At 36.3% G+C, this 16,736-nt stretch overlaps 1 protein-coding gene across 1 annotated transcript in view; it reads right to left on the bottom strand.

Annotated features, from left to right (window-relative positions):
• The window catches only part of pkhd1l1.1 (PKHD1 like 1, tandem duplicate 1), a 35,803-nt gene that overhangs the window by 17,336 nt on the left and 1,731 nt on the right, over window positions 1–16,736 (bottom strand). Inside the window, exons 6-39 of the mRNA XM_043217633.1 lie at window positions 16,616–16,673; window positions 16,432–16,525; window positions 16,289–16,342; window positions 16,132–16,205; window positions 16,009–16,051; window positions 15,846–15,916; window positions 15,646–15,756; window positions 15,456–15,545; window positions 14,537–14,802; window positions 14,306–14,397; window positions 14,024–14,183; window positions 13,819–13,954; window positions 13,517–13,660; window positions 12,783–12,937; window positions 12,524–12,634; window positions 12,204–12,362; window positions 11,970–12,088; window positions 11,674–11,837; window positions 11,295–11,461; window positions 10,944–11,079; window positions 10,640–10,794; window positions 10,126–10,248; window positions 9,338–9,443; window positions 9,137–9,244; window positions 8,611–8,775; window positions 7,363–7,484; window positions 7,029–7,161; window positions 5,306–5,498; window positions 4,607–4,749; window positions 4,332–4,436; window positions 3,373–3,561; window positions 2,009–2,179; window positions 1,677–1,891; window positions 142–1,114 (exon numbers count right to left, since the gene is read on the bottom strand). Of these exons, the coding sequence (XP_043073568.1) occupies window positions 142–1,114; window positions 1,677–1,891; window positions 2,009–2,179; window positions 3,373–3,561; window positions 4,332–4,436; window positions 4,607–4,749; window positions 5,306–5,498; window positions 7,029–7,161; window positions 7,363–7,484; window positions 8,611–8,775; window positions 9,137–9,244; window positions 9,338–9,443; window positions 10,126–10,248; window positions 10,640–10,794; window positions 10,944–11,079; window positions 11,295–11,461; window positions 11,674–11,837; window positions 11,970–12,088; window positions 12,204–12,362; window positions 12,524–12,634; window positions 12,783–12,937; window positions 13,517–13,660; window positions 13,819–13,954; window positions 14,024–14,183; window positions 14,306–14,397; window positions 14,537–14,802; window positions 15,456–15,545; window positions 15,646–15,756; window positions 15,846–15,916; window positions 16,009–16,051; window positions 16,132–16,205; window positions 16,289–16,342; window positions 16,432–16,525; window positions 16,616–16,673 (5,305 nt within the window). The remainder of the gene's footprint in view (window positions 1–141; window positions 1,115–1,676; window positions 1,892–2,008; window positions 2,180–3,372; window positions 3,562–4,331; window positions 4,437–4,606; window positions 4,750–5,305; window positions 5,499–7,028; window positions 7,162–7,362; window positions 7,485–8,610; window positions 8,776–9,136; window positions 9,245–9,337; window positions 9,444–10,125; window positions 10,249–10,639; window positions 10,795–10,943; window positions 11,080–11,294; window positions 11,462–11,673; window positions 11,838–11,969; window positions 12,089–12,203; window positions 12,363–12,523; window positions 12,635–12,782; window positions 12,938–13,516; window positions 13,661–13,818; window positions 13,955–14,023; window positions 14,184–14,305; window positions 14,398–14,536; window positions 14,803–15,455; window positions 15,546–15,645; window positions 15,757–15,845; window positions 15,917–16,008; window positions 16,052–16,131; window positions 16,206–16,288; window positions 16,343–16,431; window positions 16,526–16,615; window positions 16,674–16,736) is intronic.

Here is a 16,736-nt window from a genome sequence, read left to right as displayed (position 1 = left end):
TATGTGAACGAATCATAAACTTTTGTTGGTAACAGCTGATTTTCAGCAATAATCCAAAATCCAGTATTTTTTGAAAGGTTATGCTAACTTCCAGGATTGGTCTACAAAGATATGCCATCGATAGTAAATGCTTGCCCATACCTGTTCTAGGACTAACAGAGGTGATGCTTGGAGTTTGTCCCTTAGAGTAGTTAAAACGTTGAGTTGGATACACAACATCAAGCACCTTAATGTTCACCTGCACCTGTCCCTCTGCCAAAGGAGGTGTCATGCACCTCACTGTATCTGGAGTGACATCTAAAATCCTGCAGAGGGAATTATTGAGCCTCACAGTTGTGTTTCCCAACACAAAGCCATTTCCCGTGATCAAGAGCGGCGTTCCTCCGGCAATGCTGCCTGATGTTGGGTTGATGCTAGCTTGTGCTATGCTGGTCAGGGTTTTATCTCCTGTGGCGAGACCTTTGCTCATCACCACCACCTGTAGGACATTTGTACCAGCGGGAAGGGCACCAACTAAAACCCTGATATTGCTATCCGTGGCTTCTATTACTTCCAGAAGGATGCTGGCTGCAGATACCATTAGATCGGCAGATTGGTTTCCAAACCCACTGCCGGTGATCACTACAGCGGTGGCGTTTCCACTGACTGAGTTAGGCAGCACCTCAGAGACGTATGGTGTGATGGAGTCGGAATATTCAAATTTACAATCGAAACTGCATGTGGAAGAGATGGAACTGGCATAAACTACGTCTCCCCTGCGAACTTCAGACGGTGAGGTATCGCACACTGCGTGGGAGTAGTCCATGGAAACCACATTGCATGCAACGCCCGCTACTGTAATCAAACCGCTTGAGAAGCCAGAACCAGAGATATAGAGGCGTGTGTGGCCTGTAGTGCTGCCCACCAATGGAAAGATGGAATCTATCACTGGTAGAACAACAAATCTGCGGTCGTACTCTTTCGGCATGGTCAGGATGGCAGTGCCAAGGTTGTTGACTTGTACAGTTACAGGTAATGGGATGCCAACTGGTGCGCCGCTGTCAGGACTGAGCTGGCATTGGATCTCAGTGGAGGTGCTGCTGATGACGTTACATGGACAATCACCAACTTTTACCTTTGGTCACCAAAAAAAAAAAGGTCAAATATTTTACCTATTACAATATGCATATTGTTTTGACATTAATATCAGAGACTGAATTAATTTTAATTATTAAGTCTCCTGGATTTTTAATTGCCCCTATTATGGATTTTTGACAGTGACCTTTCATGCAGTGTGTCTCTCAAAAGAAAGATCTTTCTTTAAATCATTGAAACACTTTGTACTTAAAACTAATCTTGATTCTAAAAAAAATTGTCATGTTAGTAAATATTTGCTTGTCTTTTTACACTTTAAGACTTATCAAAGATTGTATCTTGAAAATCTGTGTTTTTAAAGTAGATTTTTTCAAACAAGCAAAAAAATTATTCTTCGAAAACAAGTCTTAAAATCTTATGCAATGTTTCTTCTTCATTCTTCTTCTTCATTTTGATTTTATATAAATAACTATTTCATTGTTATAATTAGGTGTGATTACTAAAAAAAATCTATTTAATTGTATTGAATTATAATCTATTGATCTTTATAAATTGTCAATCTTAATTAGGATGGGTTTTTCAAAAAGGTAAAATTAGTTTACCTCATTTGCACAGTTAATGCTGCTAAAGCCAGAGCCGTTGATTCTGATAACGTCATGAGTAGTGCCATAGTCGGGCGTAATGTTGTTCACAGTGGGACTGGCACAGGAAGTAAAATGATAGAAACTGTCTGAAATCACATTAAATTCCAGCTGTTCTTGGAAACAGTCAGAATTGGCCACACACGCAGAGTCAGATGAGTTGATTTGTTGTGAAACTAGGGAGGACACAAAAGATGATTAGGAAGAATTTACCTACAAATTCCTTGCCGTGGGTTAAGCTGCAGATTGCAGTGGTATGTGTTTATGTACTTATCAAAGTGTTTCAGTTTTACCTATATTCATAGAGGCCTTTATTCCTGTCACAAACACCTGAAGCTCAACAGTGCTGTCTTCCAGTGGCATAACAGTCACCACTCCCTGAAGTGTCTTCTGGTTTCCAGAGTCGATGTAACCACTGCTATAGTAGTAAACTCCGGGAGACGTGAAACGGTAGGCAAAAAAACCTTTTGGTAAAACACAAACAGTAGAATTAGATTTTGTTCCTCAAACAAACTGCCACCACACCTCCAACTCCTCCAATTGTCTGGAGTCCCTTTATAGCAATTCAATCTTACACATTTACGGCAAAAGACAATTAACAAATTAACTGTAAACTGCAAAATATTTTTAAATTATACGTTGTTAAGTAGAGAGCAGACACCTCGAGTTTATGTTTCATGAAATCTGACGCTCTCACAAATAAGACACTATCATTACAAAATCTAAGCAACAATCATGACAAAGAAAAGCCAAACACTTTCAGAGAAAACATGACAAGAAAAGTAATGTATACTTCACAACAATGAAATACTTTAGTCAGACAGCTTTCAAGCTGGCTATTAAGTAATTAAAAAGTTACAATTTATGTTCAAAATATTATCTGCACACTGTTATTAAATTCATTTGTATCTATCTATTTGTATACATACTTTTACTATACAAATTATTCCAAAGTGACAGTATATAGAACAGAACACTCATTTGTGTCCAGGAAAAGTACCTTAGACTAATAAATAAATAAAAATATCAGTACTTCAGTGAATCTAATCATGAATCTGGACCATAGTTTGAGGATTTCACTACACAAAATGCAGCTTACGTCATACGTCGAGTCAATGGTCAGCCAAGAGTCTGGATCTCAACTCTCTTGTGAATGTGCATACAGTATAGCAAATAATTAAAAAAATATATTTTTCTTACAAAAACCCATCGATCTGCTTCAAATGACATGTTAACCTCCTGGAGGTGTATAGGTTAGATTTATGACAGGTATACATGATTTATCGAGCTTCAATATAATGGCCACTATCAGCATTACCAAGCTTGGAAGAGCAAAAAAAAAAAAAACTCAGATTGTGTTCGTCTGGTAGAAGAAAGTTATATACACCTAGGTTGGCTTGAGGGTAAGTAAATTATGGAGGAATTATCATTTTTGGGTGAACTATTCCTTTAAAAAGAGCTAGAAAATGAACAATGTTGAAGAAGGACTCGTTTTCAAAATGGTATTCAAGCTAATTATTTCAAACACAGTGAGGCTTTGTGTCCTACTCAATGTAAATTAGAATGGCAAAAATAGTATGTGTATTTTTTGTAATGCTTAATGTAAATAAGTAGGAGCTGTGTTCACACGAATAGTAGTAGTTGTTGCTGTTTGTACCTTTGGCAGTTTGGGTATCTCCACTGCTGAAGGCGACGCCATCATAGTTTGTGCTGCTGGGACTGGACACACTGAAGACCCTGTAGCCCAGACCGGGCACAAAAGCTGGCGCATCCCAGCGCCAAACCACTGTGTCCCCCACTGAGACTATTAACGCAGAGGGGCTCCAGGCGTAACCCTGACCATACACTGAGCACATATGATGTAATTAGCTCTCTGCAAGTGTTATGCTACACAGTCACAAATGCACACTTAATGACAAAATATATGGATCCAACAATGTAATTTTCATAACTTTATCAAATTAGATATATATGTTTTAGGTTGCACATTAAAATAAAAAAATGTCATCAGGAAATTTACTTTAATATTTATATATTTTTTAAATTGTTCATGAGCCTTTAATATTTTATTTATTTTGATGGCATTTTCTATTACTTTAAAATGTTTTTTGTCATCCCTTTTTATTTAATTTAAAAATGTAATAAATTTCCATCACTTTAGGATTTTATTGCTGTTGCATGTTCATTAAGTTTAAATCGCATCTGTTTTTATGGCTTATAATAATTTGAATACATCTTTTCTCTTGCAGGGTAATTAAAACAGAACATTAAATACATCTGCAATTCCAACTGGTAACAGAAACATCATGTCAGATGCCCAAGAGGCAGCGCAGAATTCCATTCAGTGTGAATTCTGTGCCTGACTAAATATAGATTATCATATAAAATATAGCACGTCAACAATATTTTCATATCTCTTTAAAGATCCAAAAACTCAAAACAGTGCTCTTAAGAATGCTGCTTTCCGGCAGCTCGAGTATTTGATAAGTCATTGACATGATGAGACAGTCATTATGTTGACAGCCATTATGTTGACAGCCATTGTTTCCATTTCTCTGATGTATTCAGGTGTTGCGTGCGTGACGGCACAAGAGATAAGAGTTAAAGACATATTACCGGGGTGGAAACCTTGGTTAGTCACAGTGAATGTTTCATCTCTAGACTGGGTCACACACTCCAGGTGACGATCTGAAGCAGCTGTCACTCTGCATTGTCTGTCTCCTGTACGAAACACACAGAGTCATAACCGTGACTGGAGTAAATGATGTGGAAATGATTGGTTTCGGTAAAGAGTTGTGAAAAATGTTGAAATCTAAGTATTACACAGTCAACACAGGGAATGTTTTAAAGAATGCTGTTTCATTTTTTCTGTTGTGGTCTTCTTGTCTTACCCAGAGTGACCCTGTAATCTTCTGCGATAGGACTGAACCCGGAGCCGGTGATAGTGATGGTGGTTCCTCCATACAAAGACCCCAGAGATGGAGAGAAACCAGACACCTCTAGAACATACTGTATAGTGGTTCTAACACCAGCACTGCACACAAAAGAAAACAAGCATTTAATAACTCCAAAAAGCTTATATTAAGATTAAAATTTCATGGTAAATGTGCAGTTTCTTTTACTTTTACTTTTTTAATATCATGTCTTCCACAGTTTTAGCATGATATATATGACCGTGGACCACAATAAATAAGTCGTAAAGGTAAATTTTAAGAAATGAGAAAAAACAAGCTATCCATTGATGTCTCACTTGTTAGGACAGGACAATATTTGTCAGAGATACAGCTATCTGAAATATGAGGGTACAAAATCTAAATACTTGTCTAAATGAAGTTGTTAACAATGTATACTACTAATCAAATATTATGTTTTTGTATATTTACAGTAGGTTATTACTAAAATATCTTCAAGGAACATGATCTTTACTTAATGTCCTAATGATTTTTGGCATAAAAGAAAAATCTATAACTAACTTAATTTTTGGCTATTACTATGAATACACCCCAGTGACGTAAGATTAGTTTTGTGGTCCAGGGTCATGTATGTGCCAGTAAATCTGATGTTATAGAGTACAGAAAGTGATATTAGACCTTGTTAATGGGTAACCCTGGTTTCCAACTCTCACGTAGATGCTGTACTCATCTGGGGGGAGTGTGGGTAACAAGCAGCTGATTTTTTCATTGGTCCACTCCAGTAATTCGCAGTTGGCCTCGCCAATCAGAACAGAGCTGCCATTATCATGTGATCCAAAATTTGTGCCCAAGATGGTGAGAATTCTGCGTCCTTTTTAACAAACGATACAGTGAAAATAAAGTAAAATTAATTGCAGATTGTGAGGGGATGAGGAGGTTACGAAACTGCTGTGACTGTTTACTGTCTGAAGTGTTCAGAGCAGCTTTTAAGAACCGTCACGCCGTTGATTGTCCTTCACTGCAGCCAAACCGGCTTTTCTGATTGCGTGACATAAGCTAAAGCCAGTGCAATTATCTGGCCAGCACAAAAGATTTGGAAAGAGGTTTGTCTGGAGGCCGTATGGGGTTTACAGCTGTAACCAAGATGCAGATCAGAACAATGGGATGAAGAAAGACACTTGACACTTGAATGTGATTTTACCTGTTTGTTTGTATCCTATGACTTTTATCTTCATTATCTTGTCTCACAACAGAAGCTTACCAGTATTTATTTGTATATGTAAATACACTAGTTGAAGCTTGGCCCTGTTTTTAGACATAATTGTAGACTGGCACACTATCTGCCACTTGTTCTAAATAGAGACTTTTTTGTGAGTTTTAATTTTTTTTTTGCTCCCTTTACTTGTGAGTAAAAATGTTTTTAGTAAGTAAATAAAAGTTGGCTGGTAACCTTATTTAAAAAAAAGTCCACAAGACATGGTTTACTTTGCAGTCACAGTCTGTCCTTCTCTGATCTAAGAAATGTTCCTGATTCAAATATTCAAATCAGATACCAAACAAAATATATACAGGCGGTTGCTAAAGAAACATGTTGTGACTCGGGCGTCTTCAATGGAAAATTTAGCATCAGGTCTTCATCTAAAATTCTTGAAGTTTTTCCCCATTAGAAATAAATATTATTAATACAATTTATTAGGCATAGGTTTGCATGCTGTGCGTGTATGTGTGTTAGGGAGCGAGACAAAAACTGTAAGAATGAATATTTAATTCTGTTTATAGAAGAATTATATGTTCATGCCAAGAAGATTTTGTGCTGGTAGGTGTTGCTACTAAGTTAATTTTAGATTTGCACGTACAGTACATATAATTATGACATTATTTCCATGTCCAAAGTCTAATCAGACTGGATTTGACTACTTTTTGAGTGACACATAATTGAAGTGCTATTACATGTTGAAAGTCAAAAGGATTAATCTTTGTATGAACTGACTGAAAGCGTAGTGATCCTTATTTATACTCTGCATTCTTATGAATAAAGGCAAGAGAACTCTATTCTAAAAATAGAACATATTTAACAGACGGAGTATCACTTTACAGCTTAATGTCAGATAGAATACAATCAGCTGTTGGCTTTTTACAAACATACAATGCAAACAAATATAGGGCACCAATTTTGACAAAATGAATAGGTATTGAAAAACATATTTGAACATCTAAAGCAAGTCTGGGTACTGTCTGGGTATGTCACTGTCTGGGTTTATTATTTGCCATGTATTATAGTAAAATGTCCCAGCTTCTTGCTCATGGGTTTTATTCCCAGGGGAACAGGTCTACTTTATAAACATATCTGCACTGAGTTTGGTAAAAATCATTTGAAAATGCATAAATGTTAATACCTTACCAAATACTGTTGTAGTTTGTGGGCTCACAGATGTGATGTTGGCCGTCAACTCGTTGCTGTATGTGAAAAAGCCATCCGATACTGCTGTTATCTCTGCCATGGTTAGAGTTAGTCTCTGATCACCTTCGGATCCCTGTGTTGTACAAAGATTCATGGAAGTATAAAAGTTTAGATTCATTGTCAGATTGTAGAAGATGTGAATGCAGGAATTTTAAAATGAAATTACGTTTCACCTTGAAGTATTAATAAAATCTTACTCATGATAACTGTTATTTAGGATTTTTATTTTGCCTGCTTTTAGAAACCTTCATGGGTAATCAAGATCTGCACTTACAGCTGGGACTATGCATCTCAGCTGGGAAAGTTCCACTTCCAAAACGTAACATGGCTGAGTGCCAATGGTGACTGCAGTTTCAATACTGAATCCAAAGCCAGATACTGTCAGAATTGTCCCTCCTGTGAAGACATATAGAAAAAGATCAATTAAATGTTTTAAGATATGTTGGGATAACATTGGTAACCAGGTTTTGGACAAAACAAACCCTTATTGAACACTTTACAATAAGGTTAACTGGTTAACATTAGTTAACAGCATTAATTACCATGGCCTAAGAATAAACCAAGGTTATTAGTTTTTAATTAGTTTTATTTTAATATCGTTTTAAAATTTTCTCTAAAATACAGCTCATATATGAATGATTGTGATTTAGCCAATGCACGTTTGATCGAAAGCCCGACAGAGTGATCACATGACGCAGACATTTGCATTATTTACAGAAAGTGCGTTCTCATCGTTTTTGTTTCCTTTTATGTTGCGCTGCGTGTGTGTTTTTTTTCTTATTCAAAGCACTAACTTATCTAATGTTGGTTTGATCTAACGCGGGTGTGGTTCGGGTCGCGACTCGCGGTCTGTCAAACGGTTCTGGCTGCGTTTAGCAAAAGCATCATATAAATGACTAAATCGTGGCTCCACTGGTTTCAGTGGGTCTACGACGCACTTGAGCTAACGATGCTTTTGAAAATCGCAGCCCTGGTCTGGTACAAAATTAAATGAGTGCTGCTGTTAGATAACGGATCGGTTGTTCTGCTGGTGTACGTTTACCGAATAGGACCCGTGCAGGACTCTCTCGGTCATATAGCCCCACGTGCGTGACGGGTTTTCCCCAAAGTTAATTTCAACCTTGACTAATGCATTATTAAAATCACAATTTGTGTTTGTTAATATTAGTTAATGCACTGTGAGTTAACATGAATTGATGAATCGTTGCGTTGTTATTAATTAACATTAACGAAGATGAGCTTATAGTGTAATAAATGTATTGATCATTGTTTGTTCATGTTAATACTTGAACTAATGTTATCAAATTAAACCTTATCGTAAAGTGTTACTGTTAAAAGTAATGTACCACTTCATCTTTGTTCAAATTGTTCTTCTAATATAATTTTTAATGAAGAAAATAACAAGCATTTAATAAAAAAGGGAAAATACTGTATGGAAGACATATGCAAGCAATGAAAACTTCGGTAAATATACATCAAAATATTTATTACTGTGCACAGAGAAGTGTAATGCTATGCGTACCTGCCACACTTCCTGTAGTGGGGTTTATAGAGGTCACTCCTAACAGGTGTGTGAAGTTAAAGCTGTTGTCATTGTGGCTTTGGGCATTACCCACCAAAGAGAAAGTCAGAGAGACTGGCTGTATGCCTGCACTTGCAGGACCGACCTGGCAGGTTATAGATGTGTCTGGAACACAAATAAATGACGTGATCAGAGGTATAATTAAATATTACACTTAAATTAAATCATCACATCACAACTGTAAGCATAATTTCTTTTGTGAAAATATGGATTTAAATTTTTTAATTTGCCTTTTTAATCCTTGAAAGTCTTATTATCATATCATAGTAACTGTACGACATTTATGTCTAAATTTGTGTTCCACAGTGAAAATCAGCCAAACAGCTTTGACTCAACATGAGGGTGAGTAAATTATTATTATTAAAAATGACTAATTATATTATGTTTTTTTTTTTTTTTTTGCATTATTTTATCAAAAGGGATATGAAAAAAGGGATATTTGGTGACATTGCTGGGTTTGACTTACTGGTAACCTGTAGAACAGAGCATTCCACATCTCCAGTCTTTACAGTGACGTTTCCACCAACAAAACCAGACCCGTTTATAGTAAGAACTGTTCCCAGACCGCTGGATCCTGAACAACAAATTATGTTAGTAGCACAAACTACTAAATACCAATATGAAAGGAGATGATAGCTTTTATGTGAGCCTTGACCGTTTTCCACACCTTGTGTAGGAGAAATCCCGGTGACTTTTGGGGTCTTTGACTCACTCCAGGTAAAACTGCAATCTCCTGAACACCACGATGGGATGCCGTTAATGAAAACCTCCACCTTAAAGATAACAAGCACAGGAATATGCATTTCAGTTGTTATACATCCTAAAGCAGTGTTTTGCAACTGGTTTTTCCTTAAGGATCTAGATTTTATACAATACATTAAATAGACATTAAGTGCAATTAGCAAACAAATGCAAAATTGCTCATTAATATAAGAATGATATTATGTACATGTATATACATACACATATATGTAATGGATTGTATTTTCTAATGGATTTTTTATTAATTATATAATTAATAAAATATTACTAGGAATATAACCTAAACCTTAAAATATTACTATCCCGTCATTATACATCCCTATCACTGTCTTCTTCTACTTTATACTGTTCAGTGCTTTTGTTGTTAAAATGATTGAAATGATTGACTAGGATCATGCACATTCAGCCTACAGAATGCACACCTGTCTGTCTGTAATAATACAAATGAACCTTTCATGCTTCGGTTTAGCCACAATCCTCTCGACATGCAAAATCCCCTGAACAATCCCCTGGTATTCAAACAGAGCAACACAACCAAACACGCACTTCCACTGACACACTACGTAGCACTATTGAAATCTGCACGCTACACGGCATCAGATAACATGGGGAAAAGCCTTTAAAACAAGCTTCGTTTATATGACCGATGTATGTTGGACAAACATGATTATTGCAGTGAGTAAAAAAAGGCACCTGTGGTTTATTTGTAGGCACACGCAGAAGGTCTCCCATAATTCTCTGTTTGAAGATGCCTCCTTTCTCAATCTTGCGCGACGTCACTGAAGGGTTCACACCAACCACATTGGAAGCATTGATCTGGTTAAAATGATTAAAACACGTTAGTTCAGCCGAGTATAAAATAAGGAGAGAATTAAGATGTACACAACTGTTGAAAAATCTGGGGTTGATAAGATTTGTTAAAAAGGAAAAAAAAAACAGTGCTCCATTATATCTTTTATTTCTTATTTTTAGCAGCCATACAATCTTAAGTGTCACACAACAAGTTGACATTATATATTTGAAGTATATTTTAAAATGTTACATTTATACATTAGCTTTATTTTAATTTTGCACATTAATTTTGTTGAACTAAACACTTTTATTTAAATTCCCATTTTGAATTTCTCAGTAGCAGTTGCCCTGCAGACATAGGGAACCTTGGTTTATTGTACCAGCCCTCTGAATCTGAATCAGCAATCCTTCTTGCCTTTAACAGAGGCTGATTTCCAGGCATGGTGAGCCATTGGATGTTCCAGCTGTAGCCCCTGCAGTCTCCAGATCTCTGCACCTGCAGCTGGCCGAGCTCTGGGATCCCCTGCAGAGCGTATTGCAGGTCCGCTGCGCTGACGTCTACTGCCAGGCCTGAGAAACAAACAAGTGAAAAAACATTTGACCACTTGAAAGATTGTGGGGTATGTATCTATTTAAATAAATTAATTTCAAGACTGAAACATGCAATACTCTGTAGCTACATAGGAATGTAGCCGGTAAACCGCAGACGAGATGATTACCTTCAACGCGTCGACCAAAGAACTCAACATCAAATGTGCCTGTAAGAGGTGGGCTGGCTTTTTGAGGGCGCATAACGGTGACTGTGGTGCTCCCCTGGCTTTGCATGAGTTGGTCTCCTGTGCTGTTTGGCATTTTCTGTTGGGACAAAGATTGAGAACGCTTACATGGATCACCCAACAACACAATTATCAACAGGAAACAACGCAGTGATATATTGATAAACTCTAGAAAGATATTTTGTTGTCACCCATTGCCTATCATATCAGAGAGGTCAGGAAGATCCATCACTTCAAGACAGTCATTGATAAATGAGTTTCAGTTGAACTAACTCTTCATGTGAACTAACTCACCTCCAGAAATCCTATTTCAAACAGTGGAACACCAAAGCCACAGTTGTAAGGCGTTGCTGTGATCTCGTAGCTAACTTGTGAAGCATTTGCTTGTTTGCTCACAGAGATGTTTGAAAAGAAAAGTCCTGAACTGGCTAGAGCAGGTGGTCTTCTTTTATGGATTACAACTGAACATGTGAAGATAGAAAATAGAATATTCAATTTTAGCACTTTACAAAATAAATAAAAAGGTTTTAATAATAAAATTATTGCATAATAAAGCTTTGCAGATTCACTAGATATATAATGAATCAATTAAATTTTCCAGTGTTTTTACATTCATTCGCTCTTTTCTTAATTCCATCATTCAGAATGAAATGGATAACTTATTCCTATTTACCATTAGAATCCAAAGCAGGCAATGCACGTCCAACGTGAACATTATCTATGAAGTAAACTGAGTTAGCGGCCACTCCATACACACTGAACTGAAGAAGTCTGTAGTTGACGCCTATGTAGTTTGCCTGTATGGAGCCCAGGAGATCCACACACTTGTAGTTCCACCTGAGAATGACAATGTTATAAAGTTATAATATCACTATATACCCTCAACATTATGATCTTGACATTGCTTTAATTTTGCTCTTGCATAGACACATCAGGTTACTTTATGTTTGTTCAGTAGATTAAACGTACTCATCCGTTGAGTCAAATAGCACAGAAATACGTATGTTCTCCTCCCGGTAAGTATTCCCCTGGTAACTGAACAAAACTCCCAGTTCATTCACCAGAGGCCCTTTGTAGGCCAAGCAGAGCTACAATAAATATGCAAAATGACGTGTACATTAAAAAAATGTACTGTAAATCAAAATTCATATTTGAAAAATGTAATAATGAGGATGAGATACTGAGGTGTCCGATGGTGCTTACAGTGTTGTATGTTTGTAGTGGGATTGGGCTATAGATTGTCCCCGATGCTGTAGTGTCATTGGCATTGAACAGAATTTCTGGGTTTTTCAGAGACCAGCGGCCACAGAAAGCCTCCGAATCATTGACCTGGATTCCTCTACGGCTCAGATCCCCTGAAAACTGTTTCAACAAGAAAAAATCTCATAAAGGTGATGCATTCAATAAAACAATTGATGTTTGTCTTGTTAGAACTTCATAATGTCACTTCACATTAGCGAGACTAACTTGGCTTGTGATAGGTTGTAACATGTACGATTTTGCGCTTTTGTAGGTTTGCTTACCCCTGTGGTGGTGGACTCATAATCTCTGAAAAATTTCACATTAGTGTTCTCCGTTGTTGGCATCTCTGCTGGACATTTAGCTGTGACCATCTCATCTAGTGCTGAACGCACCTTTAATTAGAAAGAAAAACAAATGCAACCCATCATGCAGAAAAGACATTTTTCAAAAGAGCATTCAGAATGTTTTGTACACAATATTGTAAGAAAGCTAAGATTTTATGCAATGGTAAATGTTAGGAAATATTAAACTAAGAAAAACCTGCGTTCCAGAAGCATTGAAAGGCAGAGGGAGGGATGGAACGCCACCCCACAGCAGTGTGAACGTCTCCAGGCTGGCTTGCCCTTTCACATTCTCACTAACTGTAATGTTCGTATCTGAGTCCATGATAACGTATTCAAGAGCCTTAAAGTTACCTGAGATCATTTCAAGATTTAAGAAGACATATAGAAAAATACTGTTAACTTCACAAGCAACATAAAAAGTGAAATGCAACATAACAAAAAGGTAAAGCATAATTGTAATAAGAAGCTGAATTATAACTACAATATGTAACATATAAAATATGTAATCTAAAATGATGTTTTACATACTTCTGAAAACCAAAATTGCACATTAAAAATAGAATCACCATATTTCACAATAAATTATATTATAATTTATATTTTACAATATAAATTCTAGTCTATATATGTAGAGATAAAAATCTTCAAAAAACAAACATGCATATTACATTATTTTACATGCACTGCCCAGTTTAATTTATTTTTAATATACAGAAAGATGCTTATTTGTCTTATAATTGGCCAAATATTAAGTAAACACATTAGGTTTTAACTGAACCATTTATACATAAACATATATATATATTTATTTTTTAATTTTTTTATACCAATATTCAGCATAGGTCTGTAATTGGTTGTTAAAGCACATATCATCATAGTCAGATGCCGAAGTAATATAGTATAGCAGTGATTTTTTTTTTTTATGTTCACCTCTGTTAGAGATGAATGTCACGTTGTACAGTGTCTCAGTGTCCAGTTGTTGCTTTGTGACTGTAACTCTGTCTGGTTTAATCGTCCACAGGTCATTCAGAGCGTTCTGAAACTCAATCGCTGAAGCACTAACTGGGATTGGACCTGCAATATGAAAAGCAATTCAAGTAAACATTACAAACACACGAACAAAAACACATCTTAGTAGAGGAAATGCAGAAGAGCGTATGCAAAAACTTCAAAAAATAAAAAAATGTAATTTCCTCAAACACACATTAACAGTTATACATGAACTAATGCACCTGTATTAAGACCACCATATGCTAGGGCGTAGTATGTATATTCGCAGCTGCTCAGAGAGAAGCAGTTGCTGCTGATCCTCAGAGTCTGCACCTCATTGACAGGGGTTACTGGCGTCCAGCCCTGGAAGCTGACCACCTATAACAACAAAGAATTAGGCTTCCCTCTATCTTGTCTAGTTTATTTTTTTCCTGTGGGCTCATTTACCTGTTTTTCAGGTAATACATCATAGTATGCATTGATCTGCTGTTTCTCATTAACAGCATCTACTGTCTGCTGGGCCGTGAAAGGACTGATCTCTTTGAAAAAGGCCACATCCACTGATGCTGCTCCTGCATATTCCTGCACCAGAATCTCAATGTAGTACCTGTAGCAAAATGTTTTTGATGTTAGATCCAAGATATTGCACAAAAAAGTCAAAAATGAACAAAAAATCCTATATTAATGACTTTTTGATCATTATGTATTATTTAAAAAAATTCCTCTTACGGTTTTCCCTTCTCCAAGCGCATGACCTGTGACATTTGGGTGTTGTAGGTGAAGAAACTGTTTGTATAATAAGATTGATATGCAATCTTGACCTGAAAAAAAACCCCATTGCAGTTTATGCAAATATTGCATTTATTAAAACAGGCTTGTATGTTACTAATCTCTACTTAATTGCATTGGTAACTACTGAAATGATGAAATGGTTTATTGATTGTATTGTCATTCGGATACCTTATCCTGGGGAAGACCTGTCTTGCTGAAATAAAACTGGCACCGATCGTCGGCTTTGATTCGGAAATAGTAGTTGTCGGTCTCCATCGGAACAAAGAAACCACTCAGTCGTACCACAAAGTAATCAATTTCAGCGGGCCACACATAGGACAGCGAATCCACCCACTGAACAGAATACCCAGGCCTACTGGAATTATACCTCAGGACGTCCTCTAGATAGTACGGACTGGAATTGTTCCACATCTCCATTTTAAATCCTCTGCTGCCTTTAAACATATTCATTTAATCATCATTTCAAGGACATGCTGGTTTAAAAGATGAATGTTAAATGTGCAGTTTCATAAATAGCATATAAACGAGAAAAAACAAGAGAAACACAATTATTATTATATTACATATTATACTATATAAACCAGTTGCCAAGTGACTTAAAGTCTTGGACATAATATATGTGTCTGTCTATCTATCTCTCTCTCTCTCTCTCTCTCTCTCTCTCTATATATATATATATATATATATATATATATATATTTTTTTTTTATATATATTAATAGTTTATTAATATATTATAAAGTATAATTTATTTACATATTATAAATGTATTTATTTAACAAAAAAAAATATTACAGTACTTTGTTGTTTAGCTGAAACAGTAATTGCAGTAAGATGATGTTAAGATGGATTTATGGCATTATCAAAGCAATTGTTCATCTGGTCATCTTGGTGTAAAATATGTAATGGGCTCTGAACTGCAGTGTAAGTCAGCTACATGACAAACAAGAATCATGGTCTTGGCTGAGAGTTTGATGTTCTCACGTGTAAAATACAGAATTGCATTGTCGTGCAAACACTATGGAAATGGTTGTTACAGAAATATACTGTCACCCTAAGAGATCTGAATATCAAATAAGGTTCTCACCAGGAAACACTGTCATATTGGTCCTTTCATAACCAGGAGTTATGCAGGTTATTATCTCATTTGATACACTCTGTATCTGACACTCATGACCTAAGGAAAAAAAAACAGTATATATAAAAAAAAAAAAAAAAAAAAATGTATATTTAATGTATATAATTATTTAATAATTAGAATTATTAATTTGACATACCTCCTACTAAGACCATAGCTGGCTTGTCAGTCTCATCAAAGTTGTGTCCCTGAATGGTCAGTAATGTGCCACCAAATACGCCGCCCTCGGGGGGAAAAACTCCTGTAACCTCTGAAAAACACCAACAAACACAGGTCGAGTTAAAAAAAAAGAAGTTTCAACATGCATCACATGTTGTATTGTTTAAGTGTTTTTTTAACCTGCATATGTCTGGAACATGGCAATCTGGTTCAGCCCTGAGATGCCGAAAACCCCAAAGTCTGGCAAACTCCTGAAAAAAGTATTTTATGTGCTTTTCTTTCAACAGCATACTAAGACTTCTCACCAAATAAAATTGTTAAGTAAAATCAAACTTCTTCTCACCTCCCAAATTCGCTATCTAGAATGTAACTGAGGTTGTGATGACCTGAAAACCGAGGTAATGATGTTTAATCCAACAAAACTCTTTAGTGAACGAATAACTCTTGAACATTCGTGTGTCCTCACCAACATACGTTCCAGTCATTTTACAACTCATGTATCCCCACTGGCTGGTCTCAGAATCCAAATAAAGCCCATACCTAAAATAGATAATGTGCATTTATGGCGGGTGCATTCATATTAAAGTTGACTCTTGTTTGCAACCGATATCAAAAATGCTTACTTTTCATCTGAATTGGGTTTCAGAAGTTCACAAGGCATGCCTCCCATGTACGCTCTATTCGTGGAAAACACAAGCAAACCTCATATCAAGGCGCAGAACGGATTTAGCATCGAGCAGCATTTTTGTATTAAATATTTCCAGACCTTAAAAATCTCACATCCAAGCCATTGGAACTTTTGTCCGTGTTGCTTCCATATACGTCAGTAAAGATTCTCCCCCGCAATGTCACCACAGTCCCTAAGGTTCATTCAGTACTTTATTAATGAAAGGTGTCATTTTTATAAACCAAAGCAGGGCAGAGTAATGATAAAAACAAAACAGGCTCACCTGGTGGACCTGAGAGCGGGCGGATACTTTGAATGCTGGGTGTACGGAATAATCTGGGCTGTAATACAAAAAGGTTTTGTAATATATTGTAACATTTTATAGCGAGGATTGGAGTATATGT

This window comes from Puntigrus tetrazona, chromosome 19 (genome assembly GCF_018831695.1).
Source record: "Puntigrus tetrazona isolate hp1 chromosome 19, ASM1883169v1, whole genome shotgun sequence".
In the NCBI taxonomy this organism is placed as follows: domain Eukaryota; kingdom Metazoa; phylum Chordata; class Actinopteri; order Cypriniformes; family Cyprinidae; genus Puntigrus; species Puntigrus tetrazona.
The sequence above is the reverse complement of the archived record's forward strand: the minus strand, read 5'-3'. Positions and strand labels throughout refer to the sequence as shown.